Genomic DNA, 25827 nt, shown 5'->3' with positions numbered 1-25827 from the left:
TATATATATATATATATATATATATATTTCTTAAATTACCTCTTTTCTAAACACCCTCCAGACATTTATTCCATCTCTGATACATGTATATGGTTAAGATTGTGCCGTTGACACAACACTGGCTTTTTTTACCAACGTTTCAAGCTGCTGTTCAAGCACCTCTAAACACAGCCAGTTAACATTATGAAAATTCATACCTATATATATATATATATATATATATATATATATATATATTTCTTAAATTACCTCTTTTCTAAACACCCTCCAGACATTTATTCCATCTCTGATACATGTATATGGTTAAGATTGTGCCGTTGACACAACACTGGCTTTTTTTACCAACGTTTCAAGCTGCTGTTCAAGCACCTCTAAACACAGCCAGTTAACATTATGAAAATTCATACCTATATATATATATATATATATATATTTCTTAAATTCCCTCTTTTCTAAACACCCTCCAGACATTTATTCCGTCTCTGATACATGTGTATGGTTAAGATTGTGCCGTTGACACAACACTGGCTGCATGGAACAGCACAGAAGGACTTCTTAAGGCTTTGAGTGCCTAATAACTGAACTATGTTATATAGTTCCATATTATTGAGCAACTGAAATACTTGACATCTATATTATGTTCCGCTATTAAACTGAAACAGGTTAAAATGTTACAGCTGAGGCTCTTCAAAATTAAGGAATAGGTTCTCAGGCAATGGCTTTTGATAATATTGTGCAGGCAGGTGATGGTTCTTTTCTTTCTTTGGTTGTTCAACTAGTATGTAACCAAATAAACAGTCGTGTAGAATCAATCTGGAAAGGGCCTACTTAAATGTATTCCTTGATGAGTAAGGTACCTGAATACAGTAATTGACCTTTTTTGTTTTAAAAAAAAAGGAAATAAAAACGAAACATTTGGCGAACTTTATGATGATGGGGGCAGTGCCTGAGAACCTAGACTATTGTTTTTTAAGCCTGATGTGACTGGAAGCTATGTTCTACTGGTTAACCGCCGACACAGTCAATACAATTGTTTTACTTCCTGTGGACCATACAAGTGAGTGAGTGAGTGAGGATGGTTTTACGCCGCTTTTAGCAATATTCCAGCAATATCACGGCGGGGGATACCAGAAATGGGCTTCACACATTGTACCCATGTCGGGAATCGAACCTGGGTCTTTGGCGTGACGAACAAACGCTTTAACCACTAGGCTACCCGACCGCCCCTGGACCATACAATGTTGTGAGGAGTGTCCTGGGATCCTTGATGTTTGCTCCTATAGTATTTGAATCTGGAGAGACCCAAACTCTTTACTTTTTATCCTAAAAAAGACCCCTTGACTTTCATGCTGAATTTCCAACACTGAAGTAGTTGTGTGACAGTTTGTACAAGAGTTGAAGCAACAACTTGTCAACAATACACAACTAAGTATACTTACAGTTTGATAAATGAACATATGTGCACATTTGCTACTTAAAATTTGAATTGATATATATAATCAAAATAAATATAACTTATGAACATCTAAAAATATTATTGTAATATTTCTATAGTACAAAGTTGTGCTTGATGTACATAAGTTAAGGATCTATCTACAATATATCAAATGGCTGTAAACTCCATAGACTTCATACAAGTTAGACTTCTAGATTATATACTTCATTTTGAATACAATTATTACACACACAAAAGCCCCATTGTGAAAGCTCCTTTTGCATTTAAGTGAGTGAGTGAGTATGGTTTTACGCCGCTTTTAGCAATATTACAGAAATGGGCTTCACACATTGTTTTGCATTTAAGTAAAATGACAGAATTTCAACAAAATGACAACAATATGAGTTATCAATCCCTTAACAGTCCAGGTGACCCTGGGATTCCTTGGAATCTTTACGTAGGAGTGATTGAGTGAGTTGGTTTAATGCCACTTTGGGTGGTATTTCTGTACATCTTGGCCTGCATGTAAGCTTAATGTAGGAAAGTCTAAAGTAATGCATGTCATGCAACCTAGTAGCACAGGTGCAAGGTTCAGAATCAAGATGAATCTGGGAGTGGAATCACAATCAGCAGATCCTTGCAAGGCTAAGGGACACAACCCATAGCCTTAGATGACTGCACTGCCTCTGCCCCTCCCAAATACTCAAATAGCTAATATTTAACTCTACATATGTGCATGGTGAAACCCATGAGCATAGTGCTGACATACCAAGGATCATACTTGGAGTGATCTTGGTTTAGATCCATGACCAGAGGATCCTGGCATGGCTAAGGGTGGTAACTCTTCTCAGCGAACTAGTTACTTGAACAAAGGCTTGATACACCTACTCCTATACCTACAAACATAAACACTACAACAAGATATTAATGTACAATTACAGAAATATATGAAACACACTTTAATTTAAACTTCATCAGAATTCTACAAATATATTTATTTAATATTACTCAGTTTCATTTCATTCAATGGATATTGTATCATTGATTTTTATGGATCAGCACACTGAAAAGCTGATCGTCAATACTTCATGGGCTTGTATTCACTACATTCCAAAGAAAGAATTGTGTGTTAGTCCATGAAGAAATGATGATATAAGAGCCCTAATCATAGATAAGCTATCAGTTAATGCGATACTGTGTTTGTGTTCAAAATATTTAGAACATTTACATTGCCACCAAAGTCGGAATTTTTACGGTAATTGAAAATATGGCAAACGAAATCACAAACCACGGGTTGATGTTTCTTTGGGTTTCCCTATCTCCATGTTGTTACTGAGGTTGTGCATGAAGTTTTATGCCGTTATGAATTCTGCAGCCTAAGCATGGACTTCACATACTGGACCAATGAAATGGGAGATTGAACCCAGGGTGTCTGTGTCCTTGAAGAACACACTCACCAGAGAACGACCCCATCAGCCTGATTGTGCAAGCTGATCTTGTCTGCAGGTTGTGGCAAGTCATTTCACAGGTGGAACAATATTGTGAAACAATGCAAGGTATACAGGGTTACAGGGAGCAGGAGCAGGAAGTATGTAGTGGTATTCTTATACTGATATGCAAGTGGAATTAACTCCTAAATAGATCATACATTTAATGCTTTATCTTTATTCTGATTTCTCTACAATTAATACAAAATGAAATAATTTATGGGCTAATCAGGACAATGTTTTAGACAATACAAATTGATATAGGTCCAAGTCCTGTTACCTATTTTTTTATATAGCCTGGTGACTGGATGTGTTCAGGAATGGAGAGTATCACTGACCAGGTCCCCGGGTAGTTATAAGCAGTTATAGGCAATAGACTGCAGAAGATGTGTGTGATGGCTGTTATGTTTATTTTCAAGCTCCAGCATATTTTCAGAATGGTAATTAATCGATTTGTAGATATCCAGAGAAATCAACTCCTATAAGTAACCAATCTCATTAAAATCAGATCTACCGCTAAACAAAGATCTGAGGACATCCCATTAGGGGTCACGTCAGAACGACCTTTCATCTGACCAATCAGAGCGTCGCTTACCAGATCATGAAAGTGACAGTCGGAATGTGATTTCTCATCATGCAGCCTCGTAAACTTTAACACGGGGTATTCCGAACGATAGTTACGGGCTTTACGACTGAATCCATACAAGCTAGACCTTCTATTAGCCATCCCAGAATGTTCTTTTGTTCAGGTTTCAATTTTTTAATCAACAATTTGTCAAAATATGTTTCGAAGCATAGTTGCCAATTAGACATTAGTGCCGTAAAGCACGAGAAAGCTGCTTTACGATTGGCTAATGTCGACTTCCTGTCAGTCATTCCATTCGTTGGTCAAAGTTCCCGCAAGGTCAGTCTGACGTGACACTTAATAGTGTGTCCAAAGATCTTTGTTGAGTGGTAGCGAGAACTAAAATCTGATTTTATTGAGATTGATAAGTAACCAATGTTCAGAACACAACATTAAGATATACATGGATACATAAAAACAGCACAGATTGGACAGATAAGAAATGGACTAGTTTTTTCAACCCTCATTTAACATATATAATCTATCATCAGTGTATATTAACAATGTTTTTGAAAAAAGTAGATGCTTGAAAAATTGTTATTACAATATTTCAACAAACATTATTTCTCCAAACTTTATATTTCTTAATACGCATGATGATAAATTGTATATATGGGGTTCATGTGTAGCACAGTTTACATGGGGATGTTCAGAAGAATATGCCAGATAGACGATATATTCATGTGTCTCATAGCACTCAAAGTAAATGTAAGATAGTCATTGCAAACATAAACTTTCTCATCATGAAAACTTGGCAAAATGACTGAAAATTGTGACTTTCATGAGGTGATTATCAGGTTTACTGATTATCTAAACAGTCATTTGGTTCAGCTCATGTTTATACGACTTCTTGAATTCCAGAAGCTGGAATTAACGTTTAAAGACATCACAGAAAGAGTCTGTTGTTATCCAGATGTTTCTGGTCCACTTTGTTTTGGCGATCATTTGGCATCAGAACAAATGTAAGCCTTCTATAAAAGGGAGGTAACTCTATAATGACAATTTCTTGAGTAAACATGTAAAATGTTACCTATAAAAACGTTACACAATGTCTGTCTTTTCTTAAATACCAATGGCAAAAGCCTTCAGTGGCACATAAAGTACCTCTTTGTACAGTGACACCTTGTGAATCAGGACAGAACTTACAAGTGAACTTGTCAACATTAATCAATTTCAAGATAAAAGAATCCTGTATATTAAATGTAGTTACTGTGACTCCAGACTAACAGGTTCTGGTCTAACAAAGTTTCATTGTAACACTGTATGTTAAGACATTTTGACTAACTTGTCTCAGTGACACACTGTACAACTACAAGACTACACATTTAATCAATTAATCTTGAACAAACTCAGTTTAAATGTGTAAGATAAACCTCAACATAATGACTTCCACATATCTAAACCAACAAAGACACACCAAGATGCTCTTCAACACAAACTTGTACCTACATTGAACAATAATTGAAAAAATAATTTCCCACGAATTTGTTAAAATAACAAAACACTTGATTCGCACTAACATTGTTCTGAAAGTATGACGATAAAATGCATGTAGATCAACATAGTTTCCCTTGCTGGTGTATCTGACATAAGTCTTCAGTGCCCCAGAGAACTGACACTCATCCCACCAACTTCCCATCTTCCTTCAGACAAGCTCGGAGGTTAGTGAAAAAGTCGACCATGGAACCAGGGATGGCAGAGTCCACTAGCTTCTTCGGGCACATCCCTTTTATATCCGGCTGTATCAAGGTCACCAGCTTCGTATGATTTGGTTTACTGTTGGCAAACAATAACACATATCTGAAATAAGGCTGGACAATCAATACAATTGTGCTTAGGTTTTGGTGTTGGAACATTTTGTGAATGCAAAGCACCTTTTTCAGTCTGAAAAATAGTTCAGGTGCATAGTTTTATATTAAGAAATTTTGATCATTCAGAGATAAGCTAAAGGCACACCAATTTCATTTCTAATTTCATCTAAACGCAGCATTTTAATCCCCCTAAATTCTTGCTGTTTCAAAATTGGTCCGCACTTTCAGTATTTTCAGACTGATTTATCTTATAATATTCTGATTCAGTGGATGATTAGATGTTGCTTAGTGCTGTATCAGCTATCTTGCAGGGTTGTAGAATTGGAGAAATAACTCAAGTTGTCTCCCTTTGACTGAAGCCAAATATAAAAAGATCCAAGTTTTAAACTGACCTATTCCCCAAAATTGGTTAAGAGTAAAATCTCAAAATGTGACAGCAATTTACATGTTCCCAAAACAAAATTTGTGCATACTACATGTTTAAACATAGGAACAATGTCCTTGGCCTCATGTTTTCTTAAATGACGTGAAGAAACGGATCTTACTCTGGAAACTTCTGGCACAGCATGCCACAGGAGTAGTTCCATCCTCGGACATACTTGTCCTGGAGCGGGCACTCGTCATCACAGGAGACGCTTACACCTGGAACATTGCATCACAGACTTTAGGGCTTTGTTTCTACACATTGACTATCTACACTTTTATAATTCCAGAAGGCGCCGCGATTCGCTGTGCAGAGTTGCGTCCCTTGATTACCCCTGAATCCTGGTTCGCCCCGATTATGTTTCTAGGTTTGTCAGCACCATACCCATGCTCGTGGGTTTAACCGAAAGGGTAAACCCCCAAGGCCTGCATCACTTCGGGCTTTCCTCCCACATTAAGCTGACACGTCGTGATATAACTGGAATACTGTTAAAAGCGGCGTTAAACCCAACTCACTCACTCACTTAAATTCCAGAAACAATATACTTAAGATTTCACATTACTGTAACTTAACCAGGTGTAAGGAGCACTGTTGGCCCATTATCTAAGGCACTGCCATTTTCAGTGCAGAGTTTTGTCCCTTAGTTGCCACTATTTGTCAGTCATGGGTTTGAACCCATGCTTTGCCCTGATAATGATCCATGTTTGTCAGCTATACACCTGTGCATGCTTGTGGGACACAGTTCCTCCCATATTAAACTGACATAACTGAAAAAAGTTCAAAGCGGTGACAAGCTGACTCACTCACACACACCTAATTTAATTTTCTAAATAAATGCCATGTTTTGTGAATTAATGATATGGGTTAAATGCATTTTAACTATGTTTCAGTGACATCATATAGACAGAAAAGCCTAAGGGATTGCAGATTGTAGATGTTTTTCTTTCATGAAACCCACAACCACAAGTAATATGCTGAAAGATATTCAACTTTTAATAATTTGTATCAAGCTTACATGGATGAGGGAAGAAAAGATGTAACATTGGAACATAAAATTACCACAGTGTCAGCCTCACTCACCATTGGTAGATATGAAGGTGTCTTCTCGTATTGTTAGAATGCAATCCAGGAAGTCCCGTGGAGATATTAAACCCATGCAGGCACTGTCAGTACATGTTCTGTTGATTCTCAGATCCTGAAATACCGAAAACTTCATAGAGGAGTCCACACATTTACTTACATATACCTTCAGTTGGGGATAAAGAGTTATACCCACTGGAAATAGAACATGCTCTATATATCCTCTATAAGAAGATATGGAGGTTTATTACTCAATGAAAGCAGAACATGTTCCGCATTTACCTTCTGTAAGGAGATACAGGTTTGTTTATATTACCTATTGGAAGCAGAACATGTTCTGTATACACCTTCTGTCTTGAGATAATGGTTGATATTACCCCTTGGAAGCAGAACATTTTCCGTATATGTTCTGCTTCCACAAGGTAATATCAACCATTATCTCCTGACAGAATGTATATACAGAATATGTTCTGCTTACAATGGGTAATATCAACCAGTATCTCCTGACAGTAGGCATATACGGAAAAGGTTCCGTAGATACTGGTTAGTATTATCCATTGAAAGCAGAACATTTTCCGTATATACCTTCTGTCAGGACATGGTCTCCAAAAAAACACCGACATCAAGAAATTGTTTTCCCCCTTGCAGCAACTGCTGAAAGGAACTCGCACTGCCTCTTTTATATCAGTTAGTTTCTGCTGATCAAACAGAATTAGAAAATTCTGATTGTCTCTTGGTAAATACGCAACTATCAGCATTATCTGAAACTTAAACTGTTGTTTGGCCATTCTATAATGTCAATACATTAAGTTATGGGAGTAACAATAGGGATTTCCTAAGGGATTAGAGACCTAATCATAAACTTGACCAGGGGAGATAAATTATATGCGTGACAATCTTTCTCAAAAATTGGAATATTAAGAGCAAATATCCTAAATATCCATATCTAATCAGTCATATTGCAAATACTAACTTCAGAAATTTCCCTGATTGTCTCTATCTTCTTCATGGCCTTGTCCCACTTCATACGCAGCGAGTTGCCTGGCAATGGGTCGACATACTGAAAAACCACATCTGGTGGGCAGTTGAACTCGCTCTGACCACGATATCTGGAAAAACAAAGCATTAGCACAAAATCAACCAAATGTTTTAAAGCAACCAATGTTATTCATGTTTTCTTTAAAATTGTGTAGTTTTGTGGTTTCGCTGTTCCTGACTGATTTCTGTGTTTATGTACATTTTGTAGTGAATGGTAAGGAGAAGATGGATTGATGTGTTTTGTTTGTGTGCTGTGTATTCCCTAGTCAGCAATAATCCAGTTATATGGTGGCTTGTAAATAGTTGAGTCTGGACCAGGGAAACCACTTATGGATATTATGAGCAAATATCCACGCCTGAGAGCCTGATCCATTAAGTCGACTTGAATGACTTGCCAGGTACCAATTTTTATCTGGAATCCCCAAGAAGTTCATTGATTGTCACGTCATGTCAGTGTTTTGGAGGAACACTGTGTGCATAGCAGGGGTCAGGAAAATTTAAAATCCTAATCGGACATTTGCATTTAGGCCACGCCCCCTTCAAATAGCGTATTTTCGTACGGCTTTTCACACACATGATAAGTTGTTACGTACAGTGTTCCCTCGTGCACAGCTGATTGCTATTTCCGGCTTAGTTGAAGAGAAATTACACACGGTAATCTTAATCTCTGCATATAAAACAATGCCTTTGAGAGCAGGAAATACATTTTAAATGGTAAAATCATCATGTCTAGTGATGTTTTATATCAAATTTCATACTTTTATTGACCAAGTTTGTTATGCCTGTTTATTAACCTGAAGTCGTTGAAGGGATACAATAACGTTCATCAATTATTTGGACCCCTAAGGTAGTGTTGTTTGTTTTTTTAAATGTCCGGACAGAAAAATTTAAATGTCCGGTAAGCAATATTTTAAATCGGACATTTGAGATTCCCAATCGGACATGTCCGGCGCATATGACCGTTTCCGGACCCCTGGTGCATAGTCCAATCCCTGATTGGCAGTTGGGCATAATGAGTTACTAATGTGTGGAGTTGATGTGAATTTAACCTGACGATACCATACACGATATGGCTGCCCCAAAATCAATTCATATAATTATTCTGCATCTATTTTCAAAACGTAATATCAATGAAGTTTTGCCAAAACCTAGTGTATAAACTATTCAGGCTTAGATTCTACTATACCTTATCATGATACAGGATACCGATCTGATATCCAAATATTAGTTTGAGTCAATTAACTAATCATTCGACTTAAAAACAAACTGGTTAACAGCAACGTGCTAGGCTGCATAGAACATGGAGTATTTGACACAAAAATGGTCCAGATATATACTCACTGCCAAAAGAAACGCAAACTATAGAAACATTTGGAGAAGTATGTTGCATTTCTTTTGTTGGTGAGTATAGTATGGTGATATTCATCATGTAAGTACATGCATTATTGATGCGATAAACCAATCCGGTAAACTTGGCAGCAGGATCTGATGAATATGCAAAGGAAGTCACTTAGCAGGGACTACTTTCAAGCTCAATACACTGATGCAATGCAACTCTTCACTACAATTCCCAATATACCATTCCCAACATGTTTCTGTTCACAAACTTGGCTGTAAGTCAAATGACACTATAAATTGGGCAGTTCACTCAAACATTGTTTCCATATGCTGTTTCTAAACCAACTTCATTGTGTGTAATTACATCTTAAACACTGATTATTTTAAGAATGGCAACAGATGATAAAATATTATTAACCTTGTGTGTATCAGTATCATAACTATCATATATTAGGAATAAATATTTGTGTGATGCTCACCAAAGTCTTGAAGAAATACAATTCTGTATCGTGAAGATCATATATTAGAAATATAAATTGTGTTATGCATTCAAACGCTTTAACCACTTAGGCTAACTACCCAATCGCCCCAGCGTCTTCGTAACTCCACAAAAGAGACTGACCATGTCATTATAGCATAGTGAGTGTGAGTGTCAGTGTGAGTGTGTATGGTTTTACGCCGCTTTTAGCAATATTCCAGCAATATCACGGCGGGGGACACCAGAAATGGGCTTCACACATTGTACCCATGTCGGGAATCGAACCCGGGTCTTCGGCGTGACGAGAGAACACTTTAACCACTAGGCTACCCGACCTCCCCTTATAGCATAGTAAAAGCAGGACCTATTAATCATTCCTCAGGAATAAAAGCTGAGTCTCCATTTTGATACACCAAGGTGGCAATATCTTGCTTCACAGGCTCCAATGAGAACAGGCAGCACTAGATTTGTTAACCATTTCTGAACAAACAAATATGATTTTTACTTATGTCACAGTGAGTAAGCAGTTAGACTCAAATATTCTGTGTCTGAAAGGCTAATATGATAGTAGACTTTGCCCACCTAAATACTGTCAAATTTTAAGATAATATTTGTTTAAAGTGAGTGAGTGAGTGAGTGAGTTTGGTTTTACGCCGCTTTTAGCAATATTCCAGCAATATCACGGCGGGGGACACCAGAAATGGGCTTCACACATTGTACCCATGTCGGGAATCGAACACGGGTCCTCGGCGTGACGAGCGAACGCTTTAACCACTAGGCTACCCGACCGCCCCATTTGTTAAAAGAGAGAAGGAGTAAGCATATACTCAAAAATGTTGTGTTCCTCATAATAAAGAAGTTGACATCCATAAATTCTCTCTCTTACTTGTGTATCACATCTATACGCTATTCAAAGACTTAATATTTGTCATCACAGTAATCGTATCGCAGGTTCAGTTTAGAAGGCCTATGGGATCTATAAAGTAGTTTTGATAATATCACATCAAAAACATACAACTATTATTGAATCGGTTAAATATAATCCCGTATTTGTAATGTTTGCATACATTCACCAAATAGCTGTTCATCTGAAAATTTATAGTTGTCAGGAAAGTTTTTTAAGCCAAAATCGTTAATGGATAACAAGTTTATATAATATTTGTTGTTTGTAACAACGTTCCTGGGATACATTAGGTCTAAAAAGATGTACACAATATCCTTCTGGAACTGAGATAATGACACCAGGACACAGCTACAAAAACAAGATAACTCTCCCACAACGACAAGCAAGACTGTCAGCACTGAGGATCAGCTTTCTGTTAAACAGTCACTTTAGGCTACACCCTGTTATGTGGGAGAAAAGTTCACAAAATCTTTCTGTGCAGATACAGCTGGAGAAGCCTCAGTCAACTATACCCCTCAAAGGAAGTTAAAGAACACCCAATTTTTTTAAAATCACTTTAGTTAATCTGTCATGGCTGGTGGGTATTGCAACACACAGCCTTCCAAATGAAGGTGTTCTTTAACTTGTTTTGAGTGCTTGATGGTATGAAAGTAAGAGGACATGTTGAAAGTGAATGGTGTATTTAACATGACACCCAAGGATGACCAGATTTAAGTTCACTGTAAAACCTTTCTCTGTCCTATATGCTGATATGAAGCATGGTCCCAAAACAGCAATAAATAAGTGTTTCTTTTATTGGTTTTGATCAGTACATAAACTTCACCATTCCTAGAAAATCTGGAAAACTGCTTACACACAAAGATTGTGGCAACAGCTTACTATGTGGTAATTAAAATTACGGGTTGGACAGTTTTCAGAGTATTAGCCTGTATTAATGTTTGAAATTCATTGCTCTGGCTCCTCAGCATACTTGTGATGTGTACAGTAATCATGTTTGCATGAAGATGTCTTATATCTAAAATATTCACTGAACAAAAGCGTTTTTACATTCGATAATAAGATAGACACTAACAAAGTGAGGCAACTCATACTTTGACAAATGTAAATGCTTCAATCTTCGTGGATAGCAAACACTTGAAGTAGCTACCATCATCCAGTGTATGGTTACTTGGAATCATACAACTCCGGGAATTGGAGATACCAAGGGATAGTTGATAACCCCAGGCTGTGAGAGGGAACACAAAATAAATGGCCATGTTTCTATTTTTATCATTATTCACTTTATGTTGATGTTTTTTCTAAAAATAAACAGATACCAAAGTGATAAACAATTGCAATAACTTCTAAATGAACTTGTTTACAGCAGAGTTCTAGCTGAGCAAATGTGGTTAGCTCTATCGGGCTGAGCATAGGTGGGTAATTCTACCAGGGTGATCGAAGGTGGGTAATTCTACCAGGGTGATCGAAGGTGGGTAGCTCTACCAGGGTGATCGAAGGTGGGTAGCTCTACCAGGCTGATCGAAGTTGGGTAACTCTACCAAGCTGATCAAAGGTGGGTCGGTCTACCAGGCTGAGCATAGGTGGTTAACTCCACCAGACTTAGCAAAGGTAGGTAACTCTACCAGGCTTAGCAAAGGTAGGTAACTACCAGGCTGAGCAAAGGTGGGTAACTCTACCAAGCTGAGCATAGGTAGGTAGCTCTACCAGGCTGAGCAAAGGTAGGTAACTCTTCCAGGCTGATCAAAGGTGGGTAACTCTACCAGGCTGAGCAAAGGTGGGTAACTCTACCAGGCTGAGCAAAGGTGGGTAACTCTACCAGGCTGATCAAAGTTGGGTAACTCTACCAGGCTGATCAAAGGTGGATAACTCTACCAGGCTGAGCAAAGGTGGGTAACTCTACCAGGCTGAGCAAAGGTGGGTAACTCTACCAGGCTGATCAAAGGTGGATAACTCTACCAGGCTGAGCAAAGGTGGGTAACTCTACCAGGCTGAGCAAAGGTGGGTAACTCTACCAGGCTGAGCAAAGGTGGGTAACTCTACCAGGGTGATCGAAGGTGGTTAGCTCTACCAGGCTGATCGAAGGTGGGTCACTCTTCCAGGCTGATCAAAGGCAGGTAACTGTCACAGGCTATTCAAGGTGGGTAAATGCAGGCTAGTTAAAGGTAGGTAACGATCACAGGCTGAGCAAAGACAGGTAACTCTAGCAGACGGAGCAAGGATGGGTAACTCTAACAAGCTTGGCAAAGGCATGACAATATTTTCATGAAGTGTAAACCTTTACTTGCATTTGTATCTTGAGATGAAAATAATCACAAAAAGTGTTTAAAATGTCTTTAGTTTCTATATCCATCTGTCCATGTTATGCCTTAAATCACAGCCATTTGGTTTGCTTGGTGACTTGAGTTCCTACAGTGACTTATAGGGAACCTTTGTGGTAGTTTTTACTCATATCTATTATCATGATACCAATTTGGAATAAAAAATCAAAGAAGAATATAGTCATGATCATTTCCATAAAATCCATAAACTGTCATTGTGTTTTCATATAGTTTTCAATACATATTACTATTATACCAAGAACAAAAGACACTAAAAATACTACACACAAAACAAGCATCACGATAATGGTGTAACTATGAATGACTTGCCATCTTATATCATAATCCCATTACCCACAACAGTAACTTTATCTACGCCTGTACTTTTCATCAAATAAAACAATCAAGAGCAGGGTAATTACAACAGCCAGGAATTATTCTTCTCTACGGAGTTCCTGTACAAAGGATGACTTTAATAAACTTTCAAAGCCTTTTGTGTGTGATCATCAGCAAGTATTACTCCCTGCTGTAATGGAACATTACCATACCAGCTAACAGTGGATGTGTTGATGCAGATGCTAATGTCATACATTGATTACTGTAATACATATTTAGATCAATCAACATGAACAAAGAGGGTTAGCCATGGTTCCCTAGATACTGGAGTCTCCAGAACATATATGTCTGGACACAAACGCCAAAGGGCATTTTAGATCAGTACGCTGGACCTAAGGTTCTGGGAGCAATAAGGCCAAAAAACAAAAACACTTGGTTTTCAGGTGATGGCAAGAAATAAAAGTAATTTGTGTAAGCTAAAACCCTGTGCATGCGTGTGTGTGTCAGAGAAAAGTGGGCTACTTGAAAGGTCAAAATGTTTATTTTATTCAATCAGCAAGATATCAGGTGAGTTGATTTTGCTGATCATTATTTCATCCTTAGGCTACACCAATTCATCATTCTTCACTTAAATCTTGCACAAATCTGAAGAAAATGTCTATCTAAAAATGATGTTTGATTAAAAACGTTCAGGTTTTTTAATTTGATATTTCAAGAGTTTTTAAAGAGGAAATATTTCTCAAACAACACTGTCAACATTGTTATCATTTATTTATTTTTTTCTCTTTATTATCCAAGAAAATTCACAAAACAAGGGGATAAAGTCTGCCCAACCTCATGTTAATTTGTTGAGAGTTTGTTTATATAGCTATATTTCTGATTGATGGGCTGACTCCTGGGTTTCAAAGTTAGGATGGGTTCAATTGCAAAAAATTGTTTTTGCCATATCTTGTTTAATGAAAGTCTAGGGTTTAGTGAAAATAATAGCATGAAAACACATCCAATACCTGGTAGTATTATTGATAAAATGTTAAAAAAACTGGTCAGTCCAGAAATCAGATACATTTTCTGCTTCCAGACAAAGACCATGACTGAGAGAGTCGGCAGGCAAGCAGGATCTGTAACTCAGGTATAACCTCACACTGCTATGTGCAGAATGCGTAATACAAACCCCTTGGTAATTAGCGAGTTAGCTGCCTCGTTATGAAACACTAGGTATGGCAAGTTTATGCTTCTGGGGTTGAGATCTGTAACTAAAAGCCTCTTGCACTGATCCAGCTGGGCAGCCTAATTCCCAGAATGCTGCATCATGAGCCATGCAGAACATCAATATGCATTCGTGGAATGGAGGAAAAATGTTAAATACTGTGTTAAAAAGAAGTAACATTGTCAATTGTGATGTTATGTGATAAAGACGGAAAGCAACACATGTTATTACACTCAATTTTAGACTTTTAGAACTTCACACTAGTTCTATTTGTTGACTGAGTAATCATTCACATGTCTGAGCACTCACGAAGGCATCTGAGTTGGGTGCATACAGATAACCCCAAGCTACAACTCAGATATAGTCAGAGGCTACAGGTATAAGAAACAACAATTAATAAAAAACTGCCAAAACACTGAAAAGTTAACATATAATTTGAAGAACCAAGATAAAGTCAAAAAAAAGTTAAAAAAACAACATAAATCGGAAACTGCAATATTTGCTTAAAAATATAAGGTTATAATCTTTATCTTAAGAGATTTCTTAGAAGAAATTACCTTGATCTTAATTCTATGGATATCCCAACCCCAAAATTTGCAACAGTGAAAAAAATAGTAAGTGTTGTTCTAAATTGAGTTATAACCTTCACTTAAAGAGCTTTCTAAGAAATTACCGTCACATAATTCCACAAAAACAAATATTATTTTGCCCCCAGTCTGAGCAAGAATTTGTTCTAAAGGATCTTTTGAATTGTCTGTGTTTGTTCATATCGAAGTACCTACCTAAATCACATGCAACACACATATTGCTATCATACCCTGCAGTGGTCCCGGTTTGAATACTCTGTTGTTTTACAATAGACTATCATGTCTCAATTTTCATATATGCTTATATACAGCATGCCTATTTCATAACACCCTTTCAACTTCAGCTCTGGCAACAATTACAGAGCAAACATTCCTCAGCCAAAACAAGAAATATCATCCTTCCCTCGCTGTCTATCTACCCAGACATGACCTTCAAATGTCAATATTTTCTTTAATTAAACCCTATTTCGTCCCCAGTCTTGAATCAGAGCAACAGACGTACCGGTAGTCTACCTACGCTGTGTTGTGGTTCGCCTTTCCAACTTACCCACTCAGCAAACACACTCACTCTCGCAGCTTTCAGAGACTGGCTAATTTCTTCGGAGGCCTTTTGGAGAATTTTTTTAAATTGAATCGTCAGCTTTAAAACTGTTGACATAAAGTATGGTAAAGGGCTGTCTTTGCAACCCGAATCTGTCACCTGGTACCGGAGGGGATAGTTTTCACATACACACAGAATTGTCCTTACTGTGTCCACATCCTTCTTATCTTGTAGGATCTGTTGAATAGTTCATTAAAGTTGTAATTTCAATTTTGCCACAGTAATATCTTCAATGATGTTTTCAAACAAAACATTTCTTGAATTTTATTGCAGATTGGAATACAAATGACTGTGTTTCTTTGCTGTGAGCAAGTACGGATGTTTTGATAAAGTCTTGAGATTCCCTATAAATTGAAATGCCAAAGCAATATTATGTGCTGGGAGAGCCTAATGGTAAAAGCTTTAGCTCGTCACAACAAAGATCTGGGTTCGTTTCCCACATGGGTCCAATGTGTGAAGTCCATTTCTGGTGTCCCCTATCATGATATTGCTGCAAAATTGCTAAAAGCGATGAAAACCATACTCAATCAATCACTCACTCACTCACTCACTCACTCAGTCTTGAAAATGGGGTCAAACTGACTGTTATGCTGTATAACATGAACACTAGAAACACATTTCTCCCCAGTGAAATATAATGTCTTTAGTTTCTGACAAAACTTACATCCCAAAGCTAGACTGAAGAGCAAACACCCTTAATATTTGCTTGTCTAATTTGTGATATTTGAAGTGGCCTTTTGTGACAAGTACTAAACTGTGTTTGCACAAGGAAATGGCATTCTGTGCTGGCCCCAACAACTAGTATAGGCCTCAGGTTGACGGTATGTCTTGAATGACATGAGTTTCTTATATTGATGTAGGTGAAACTCTACACCACTGAATCATGCAACTCTACCTAAAAATGTGTTCAACTACATGGCCGCTTGTGGAAGGACAACTCTTCCTGGGGCCCATTGCACTCGCCACTGGTTGTATGCTGCCTCTGCCGAATGCATTGTTCTGATACAACATGCACTTAACTTTGACATTTCAATCAAACAAAAAAATGTTTCAAGTTTTCAACATATTCCAAATGTTGCATGTATTTTTTTCCTTCAGAGGTTGTTGAGAGGAAGTAATTATTTCTTGCTTTGCATGTTTCTACTTGTGTATTTCGTGTTTAGAAAATATACTTTGGAAAAGACGAGGCAGGAGAAGGACTCTTCTTGGCCCACCGGATCTGCAGGATGGAAGAATTGAGCAAAACGTTTCAAAATTGTTTTGAAAGTTATCAGATGTGTTCATATGAATGAGAACTAGACTTTCTTCATGTCAACAATTGTATTTTGTGGATTTTGACAAACTCTAAATGCATAAGTAAGGATAAAAGGCGTATTTTAGCAGATTTTGTAAGCATTCTTTCTAATATTTAAAGATGAGGATGTCTTTGACGAATGCTGATTTCATTGGAGATCTAATATCATGCTTATATTTTCATTTGAAGTTTTGAAAAATTAGCCTTTTTAACTACTTTTAGGCATACTTAGGTATTTGATCATGACAGAAGTAAAAAATTTGCACATGTGAAAAAGATTTTAAAAAAAAAGCCAGTTGTCAGTCATCTTAACAGGTCTAATACTTTTTCTGCAACTTGAAAACTTGACATTGTCAGTGGGGCAAAAAAGGGCCCTTATCCAACCTCCTCCAAAGATTGTTGCACAATTTTGAAGTAGTGTCATATACAACCATATCTGAAAACTTGAAAAAACTGTACATACTTTGAAGTTAGTACATCATGTATACTGTATTCAGTCTTAATGCCAGACAAATACATTTTCTTGTCTTAAAGATACACTTACACTAAATTCTTGCAAAAGTGTAGGTCAAAGTAATAGAAATGAGAAGCTGTTTGATTTTAAATATACTTTTTAAACACTTGCTTCTGAATGTTGTAAATACCCTCATTTCAAGAGGTTTTTACTGGACATTAACTGATAAAAACAAAAAACAAACAGTTCAAATGTTCCCCCAGCCTATAGTCCTAGGGACAATGATAAACCTTAAAACCAAAACTTCAGTTGGTCTGGCCTAAAAGTGAACAATAGCATTTTTCAAATAGACTTTGAATCCTTGACATTTTTCAACATCATTAACTGCACTGTGAGCCAGGAAGTACAAAACGATAATAAAGTTCACATTAAAATTCGAGAGTGTAATCATATTTCATGAATGAATTCATCTCAAATCTCCATTTATCAGTCCAGTGTTGTCCATGAACCCTTATGAAAAGGTTCCAAGTAAAATTACAATTAAGCCCCAGAAAGGCATTAAATTATTAAAAAACAGGATCATTAACACAAGAGTCTCAACCATTACTTCATAAATGTTTTGTGTTGGCCCTCGTACACTTTCATTGATGGGGCTACACGGCCAGTACATTAAGGGCAAGATATCATTTCTTCATTAGGTTGACAAATACCCATAATTGAACACTGCTCCTTTCAGAGTACACGACTACAAGCCATGTGGAGATCAGCCGCTGTATTATTCTGGAGTGCATTGAATGTTCAAATTTTGAGGCCTCATTATCTAATGATAAGATCTATTTAAAGCAGCCTGTCTTGTTCATAATAACATGGTCAATGGGTTTATTTTATAATTTCCGCAAGGGAAATGACAGCAGGTTAATAACTCCTCCTACACAAAAGTATTTCTCTTTATCCTCATTATTTATAAAATTACATTGATCAGTCTCTAAAAAGGAAAGTATTTTAACACAGGTCCTTTGGGATAAATAACTGACTCTCATTTTATATCCTTTAATTGAGACTGAACACCAGGTCTCTATATTTCAAAGGCTGTAATATATTTTACTAATACTATGATATGATAGGGTTGATTGTGGTTAAAGTCTATGAAAGTCTGTTGTTTCAAACGTGTTTGCATACATTCATTCATTCATATGACGGGCTGCACTGAAGAAAGTAAAAATGCATTGTATATCAAAATGACAGATCAGATATACTTAACTGAATCAAGGTTAACCTTAAAGTTTTAACAAATCCTCAAGGTTGAGTAAATTGATGAAATAATCACTTGATAATGAATCTAAACACTCCATTATATCATCTAAATGCCCCAATAACTACATGTCTGTTTTACACCTAGTGCACATACAGTGACAGACACTTCTCTACAGGTACAATACTCCACATATCAAATGCAATATACACAATGTATCAAACGAGCAGTTTCATAGCCTCTCATTAAACAGTGGTATTTCCATAGCAACGAGTACTGTCATAACCAAAATGCATATTGTTAACAGTTATATTCCCCGTGATGTTATAACAGTCATATCCCTCATCCATAATCATATCCACGCCAAACGTTTAAACAGTTATATTCCCAGTGATGTTATAATAGTCACATCCCACAGCCACAATCATATCCACGGCAAAAGTTAAAAGTTATATTCCCTGTGATGTTATGACATTTATATCCCATAGCATAAGGATTGAGAACCAGGGGTCCCGGAGAGGACCCACCTCAGCAAAGCAGTCCTCGTTTAAAGACGATCTTACCATTGACTTATGACAGTTGTGGAGCTACAATCACTAAGAGCACACATCCTGGAGTGGCATTCAGGGTGAAGATTACATCCAAGGCCAACAAAAGTCATTTACAGGCCAGTGAACAGGTACACAAGTGCATATATATATAAGGAAAACCAAATTGTGTTATAACTCTTTTTTCCTTGAGATATGTAACCTTGACTGAGAGTGTGACAATGACTTTACAAGCCATGAGTCATAAGCATGAGATGACAGCTAGGTTCAAGTCATAAAGGTAATATTTCCAGAGATAACAGTTATATCTCATAGCCACCTAATCCAACCAATTCAGATGCTAAGACAAACGATTACTTTTACTGTTAGATCATTTAATGGGTGGCAGATTACTTCCTGGCAACAAAGTTGTAATGTTAGCACTCCGCATCTTATAGACACCTCACAAGTCACTACTCATAAGTGCCCTGGGCACTTAAAATGGCAATTACGGTACTTAAGGCTCTTTCGTAACCTGATTAGAGGAGCATTAGACCAGCCAAAAGAAAGCTTTGGAGTCTTTCAGGAAATGATGTCCTCATTTTAAGAGTATCATCCCCTGACAACAGTTTCCCACTTGAGTGGCCTTAAACATGAAAAAAAACCATTTTGGAATCTCAGTCTCAGAGAAGGAAACAATAATGCATAGGCGTTTTCACTACCGGAATGCAGAAAGCATTATAGCCTGGGTAGGAACAACATTTAGCCTGGTCTTTATCCTTCACATTGAGAGTGGGTTTGTTGTGGCTGAGTTCATTGATCAAGGGAAACATGCAACTTGTGGAAGACCAACAGTGTAAGGTAGGAGACGTCTATGATCCACAGTCTCTGCAATGCTGACATTGTGGCTATTCAGCCTACCTTTGACTATACCCAGAAAAAAAGTCATCTCATTTAAAACTATAGATATCTACAAAATAAAAATAACAAACTCCAAATCATGCCCAGAAGAAAGCTTAATTTCAAGGGAGCGAGGGTTCCAGAGGTGTCAGTGGAGGTCACCCAGATCAGCTGTAAACACCAGTGGACAAGACAAGGATAACAGATAACAAGCCAGAATCTGCTTGTGAGCCCTGCAGACTTTGACCAACCTTGGAGTTAAGGCAATCTAGACTTGCCAAATCATTCTCAACTTGAGTTGGACCCCTTTCACAATTTATTCCCTTGGGTTTGAGAGACAGTCAAGGGTGGCCAGTTGTCTAAGGTGCTGCAATTTGCTGTTCAGTTGCGTCCCTTGGGCATGCCAGAAACCTGTGGCAGTGGGTTCAATTCTCCATTCGCCCTGATTATGTTTCTAGGTTTGTCAGCACCATACCTGTACTTGTGGGTTTCACCAAAATGGTAAACGTCTGTATCACTTTGGGCTTTCCTCCCACATTGAAGTTGACACACTGTGATTCAACTGGAACTGTTCAATTAAGATATGACTTTCACTTTGTTTGAGTTTGAGTTTGAGTATGAAGGTTCATTCTTATAAATTTTATATCACTATTTTTACCTCGAAGGATGTAGATCCACACACAAGTTTATTTAGCATGTGTGACTTAATGTTTCCAATGACGGCCATATAACAACTAACTGTATTGGAAATCAAGTAGTTCCTCAAAAGAAAAGGTGACATGAGCGTATGTATGCTCTCATTGTTCTACAGTGACATCTTTTATTTCGTGTTTACAACAAATATAGTCAAGTAACATTATGATTAGATGATAAAGGTCTGTTAAGGACGCCCTCAGTAAGTCAGTCACAGTCACAGCGCATTGTAATACATTAAGATATAGTGGGTGAGTTTGCTTTTACCCGGTTTTAGCAATATTCCAGCAATATCATGGGGGGGGGGGGTAGAGAGACACCAGAAATGGGCTTCACACATTGTACCCACATTAGGAATCGAACACAGGGTGTTCGGCGTGAAAAGCAAACGCTATTCCCACTAGGCTACACGACTGCCCCTTTATGATTAAGTACTAGATGTCAAGATGGCCGACCTGATAAACATGACGGTAGAGATTTACCAAGTTGTTTGTGAGCCTGTGGCAGTTACATGACCGTGTTAGACTTCACTGATCAATTGGGCGATCATTGACAGGTGTTTATTATGATGTATCAAACAGATACAAAGGCAAATTCATATATTGTTGTCACTGTCAGTCTAGACACAGGTCGAGTCAATACTATGATAATTTGGATGTGCATTTCTTCGTTTTGTTCACTAGGATGGGTCATAGCCAGAATATTTACGATCATGAAGTAAAACTCTCTGACTTTTCGAATGTATGCAAAAATGCTGAGTTCAAGATTAAAGGGTCTAAAGATAAGAAACAATGCTTCTGTATATATCCATGCTAGGGAATTCACAGAGGTTCCCCCAGGAATGTGGAAGTAATCCATCAGTGTTTATGTCATTTCAATAAAACAGTGTTGTGAATAACGTATGAACATCAAATTGTGTTATTCATACACTTATGAACCTTGATTCCGCAGTCATGGGAAATTGACGTATATATTCTTCATATTAAAAAATTACAATGCACTGAACCTAACTCACTCAGTCATTAAAAAAGCTTGAGGAATGGGGCCAAGGTCAATTTAACATAAAATGCAGGACATTTTCCCAAGAAAAACCCCGTCAAGCTACATGGGGGGAACATGCCGGTAGTAAGCATTGACTCAACATGAAATACATATTTTAAAAAGAGAGAGTTCATGATGCTATATAATTTATATAATTAAACCAAATATTTTTAGTTTAACACGAAATAAATTTTCATGTTTTATAGGGATTTTACATGAGCTAATTTTCTTTCAAAATCAGATTTTTCTTCTTCTTCTTTTTTTTCCTTTGAGAAGTAAATGTAGAAAAATTAATACGGGTGTCTCTTGTTTCATGCCTACATAACTGATACTTTTGTTACAAGGACAGACTTGTTTTATTTCTTGTGTGAAAATCCTTGTTTCTTTTAAATGTTATCTGAATATTTGTACAAGTATCACTTGTCCCCAACTTGATTCAAATAAAACTGTTTTCTATAAAAATTCTAGGGGGGGGGGGGGCTACGGCACTGGAATGCAATGTTGAAACACCTCTGAAGTTAAGAAAGTACACTTCAATTTTTTTTTGATCAAAATATATGTTTTTCTTCCCAATTTGCCAGCCCGAGCAGTCAGTTTGGATCCCCGATAAATCCCTTGGTTTGACAGAAGCATACCATCAGTGGCCCAAACAGAATGCAAATACAAACAGTCAGTTTGGATCCCCGATAAATCCCTTGGTTTGACAGAAGCATACCATCAGTGGCCCAAACAGAATGCAAATACAAACAGTCAGTTTGGATCCCCGATAAATCCCTTGGTTTGACAGAAGCATACCATCAGTGGCCCAAACAGAATGCAAATACAAACAGTCAGTTTGGATCCCCGATAAATCCCTTGGTTTGACAGAAGCATACCATCAGTGGCCCAAACAGAATGCAAATACAAACAGTCAGTTTGGATCCCCGATAACTCCCTCGGTTTGACAGCAGTGTACCATCAGTGGCCCAAACAGAATGCAAATACAAACAGTCAGTTTGGATCCCCGATAAATCCCTTGGTTTGACAGCAGTGTACCATCAGTGGCCCAAACAGAATGCAAATACAAACAGCCAGTTTGGATCCCCGATAAATCCCTCGGTTTGACAGCAGTATACCATCAGTGGCCCAAACAGAATGCAAATACAAAGTAGAGTCAAGCCCCAGGGCACAGAGATGTTCCCATCCGAGGAGACAAGTATCAAAAGGTACAGCAAGACATAATTTCAGGGTTAATCCCCTGACCTTTATTTAAACTTCAGTTGACATTTGCATGTGGATTTGTATTAATTATGGTATTTGATACCTTTCCATATATGGCTGAGTATTCAAAGCAAGTTGTATCGAGTGTCATGTGATCTCTTCGTTCATGGGAAAATCAGCAATGCTTTATGGTGTGTGAATAATTTTGATACACGCAGTGCACAACCATCGACAATGTGAAGTTGGTTATGAAATCAACTTGTTTTGTCATAATGTCTGAACATATCATATCACTGATCACAGCTTAGTGACTGGTTGAATTTGAGAGTTTCTGTGATCAGAATTATATGTTTATGAATGTTGATTCCAATTAAAACTACCCGTGGGTCTCATTAGTGCATTGAAAGCCATGCCAATCTATACTACTCAAAAGAAGTTAGGGACCTCCCGATGACATTGCATGACAGATTAACTATAGTAATATGAAAGTATAAGGTGATCCAGCTGTTAATTTCCTCAAAATAACCCCCAATAACCCCCCCCTTTTGGCATGTGGGATTCTAGGGTCTATTAGAGGACATTCTACACTCAATAGTGTGGTACATTGGATGCAAATCAAATCAAATTTGGCTCCCATGGCAGATGTAAAATTTGAAAACAATAATGATGTATGTTCAATGGTTTTATTTTTCAATGTTTTTTTCCAGTAATTTAACTTCAAATCGCACCCTTTTATGACCAAGGAATATGTTGCATAGGTTTTCATCTTTTGATCCACATTCTGCCTTAATAGAGTAAATTCTGACATGAGCATTTGAGATTTGTGTTAATCAGTATTCAGGGTTTAGAGGTGAGCAAGTGAGATTGAGACTGAAAATTTTAATTGTATTCGGGATTTATAAAGGGGAAGTGGGGTTGGTACCCTCAAATACACAAACATAAATGTGTACAAAAAGCATATTTCAAACAAACAAGAGAACATTCAGTAATTTTGCTCGCTATTGAGATAGGCTCTTGAACGTACAATAACTGGTCTGGCCCAGAGACAAGTTTACATATGATGTTTGATATCACTTTGCCAAATTAGATATAAAGTCCATTAACCTGCCTCCATGTTTATCTAACATTGTGTGTATTACACCATCAGACAAAGGAATGCTAGATACATGTTGCACAAAGTTGTTATGTCTACACAAGAACAAGTGATAACATGTGGTATTAGTCAAGGCAGGAGCTTGTGTTTAGGTTCCATCATGGCTACCCCCCTGATATTTATCTTGAAGGTTTGGGAATACCATAGGGCACTGGTTCAATGCAGGACGGAGTCGGGTTAGCCCAGCGGTTCATGCATTTGTTCACCAGACAGCATGGGTTCGACTCCCCATATGGTTGCAATGTGTGAGTCTATCACTGACCCAGTCTGCCATACGAACTGGGTTTAGGTACAGGTACACAATGTTATTTAAACAGGAAGTAACCAGGAAGCCTGATGGGAATCTATTGCACTGACTTCATCGACATCTGTCCTGAGGCTTGTGAATGTATGTTGGCAATGCCTCTGATAATGATTATCACCCACAACCAACAAGACTTGTCTGAAACCATCATGTATTTCCTGCAGGTCCATTTTGTCAGGGTCTGATTTCACAGATAAATCATCCTTTAGTCAGACTCAAAACCTTGTTCCGACTGAGATCATCTGATTGTAGTTTGTCATCTAATCTTGCATGTCTTGCATCTCAAATGTCCTCATTGCTATTCTCATTGAGTCAGGGGGCGGTCGGGTAGCCTAGTGGTTAAAGCGTTCGCTCGTCACGCCGAAGACCCGGGTTGGATTCCTGACATGGGTACAATGTGTGAAGCCCATTTCTGGTGTCCCCTGCCGTGATATTGCTGGAATATTGCTAAAAGTGGCGTAAAAGCCATACTCACTCACTCACTCATTGAGTCAGGCATATGTAATATATTTTTGTTGGGTCTCAGTCATAATCTCTTTTATGAAGGATCACAACTTTTCAAACTGACAAGTGTCGTGTTATTCTGTATGACATAAAGACCTGACATAGGAAGGTGGGGTAGCCTAGTGGTTAAAGCGTTCAAAGTGTGAAACTCATTTCTTTGTGTCAATGCCATGATGTTGAGGTAGAGTTTGCATCATGACAAAGTCTGTCACCATTGGAAGTGTTTCACTTCCTCATGTAAGACTATTGCTTAGCTTCACCTAAATGATCTAAACTGAAGGATTAAAGTACCAAACAAGTTACTTAGAAATGTATGCATCAGATGCAAGGGTCACAGGATTGTGGCAGGTAGATCTTGTGTTGGGCCATGGTGTCAAATTGTTTGGCCTTTTGTGACAATAAGCTACAATTCTTTAAATGATGGGCCTGAAGAGTCTAGTCAGGGCCTGCAGCTTCTACAATCTGTGGGTCCTGATGGCAGCTTGGTCAATTTTTTTTAATTCAAACCCAGATTCGAATTCCAGTTTCTCCTGATTATGACCCTTGGTCCATGATAAACATGAACTGCCTGTCAATTTGGGCTCTTCCCACATCAATCCGTTCCTCTGTGACATATCGGATATACTGTTCAGAGTAGCGTTAAAACCCCCTCACAAGGTCTCACATTTCCACACCGATACATCAGCAAGTATAATTGGGTAGGTTGACAATATCAATGTGTGTTATCTCAAATATTTCAACCCGTTGCTCATAATAATAACAGCACATTGAAAGCAAGCCTAGGAAAGGGGTTCCCTACATGAATGAGAAACAGAAGAAAAACAGATACCTAAACC

At 37.8% G+C, this 25827-nt stretch overlaps 1 protein-coding gene across 1 annotated transcript in view; it reads right to left on the bottom strand.

The window, feature by feature from the left end:
- Positions 1-3315: 3315 nt before the first annotated feature.
- Positions 3316-25827, bottom strand: part of LOC124134065 (stAR-related lipid transfer protein 5-like) — an 87675-nt gene continuing 65163 nt past the window's right edge. Inside the window, exons 3-6 of the mRNA XM_046498697.2 lie at positions 7836-7971; positions 6863-6977; positions 5904-6000; positions 3316-5323 (exon numbers count right to left, since the gene is read on the bottom strand). Coding sequence (XP_046354653.1) covers positions 5167-5323; positions 5904-6000; positions 6863-6977; positions 7836-7971 — 505 coding nt within the window. The 3' untranslated portion in view covers positions 3316-5166. The remainder of the gene's footprint in view (positions 5324-5903; positions 6001-6862; positions 6978-7835; positions 7972-25827) is intronic.

Source organism: Haliotis rufescens, unplaced genomic scaffold, assembly GCF_023055435.1.
Source record: "Haliotis rufescens isolate VD_foot unplaced genomic scaffold, xgHalRufe1.0.p SCAF_1, whole genome shotgun sequence".
Taxonomy (NCBI): domain Eukaryota; kingdom Metazoa; phylum Mollusca; class Gastropoda; order Lepetellida; family Haliotidae; genus Haliotis; species Haliotis rufescens.
The sequence above is the reverse complement of the archived record's forward strand: the minus strand, read 5'-3'. Positions and strand labels throughout refer to the sequence as shown.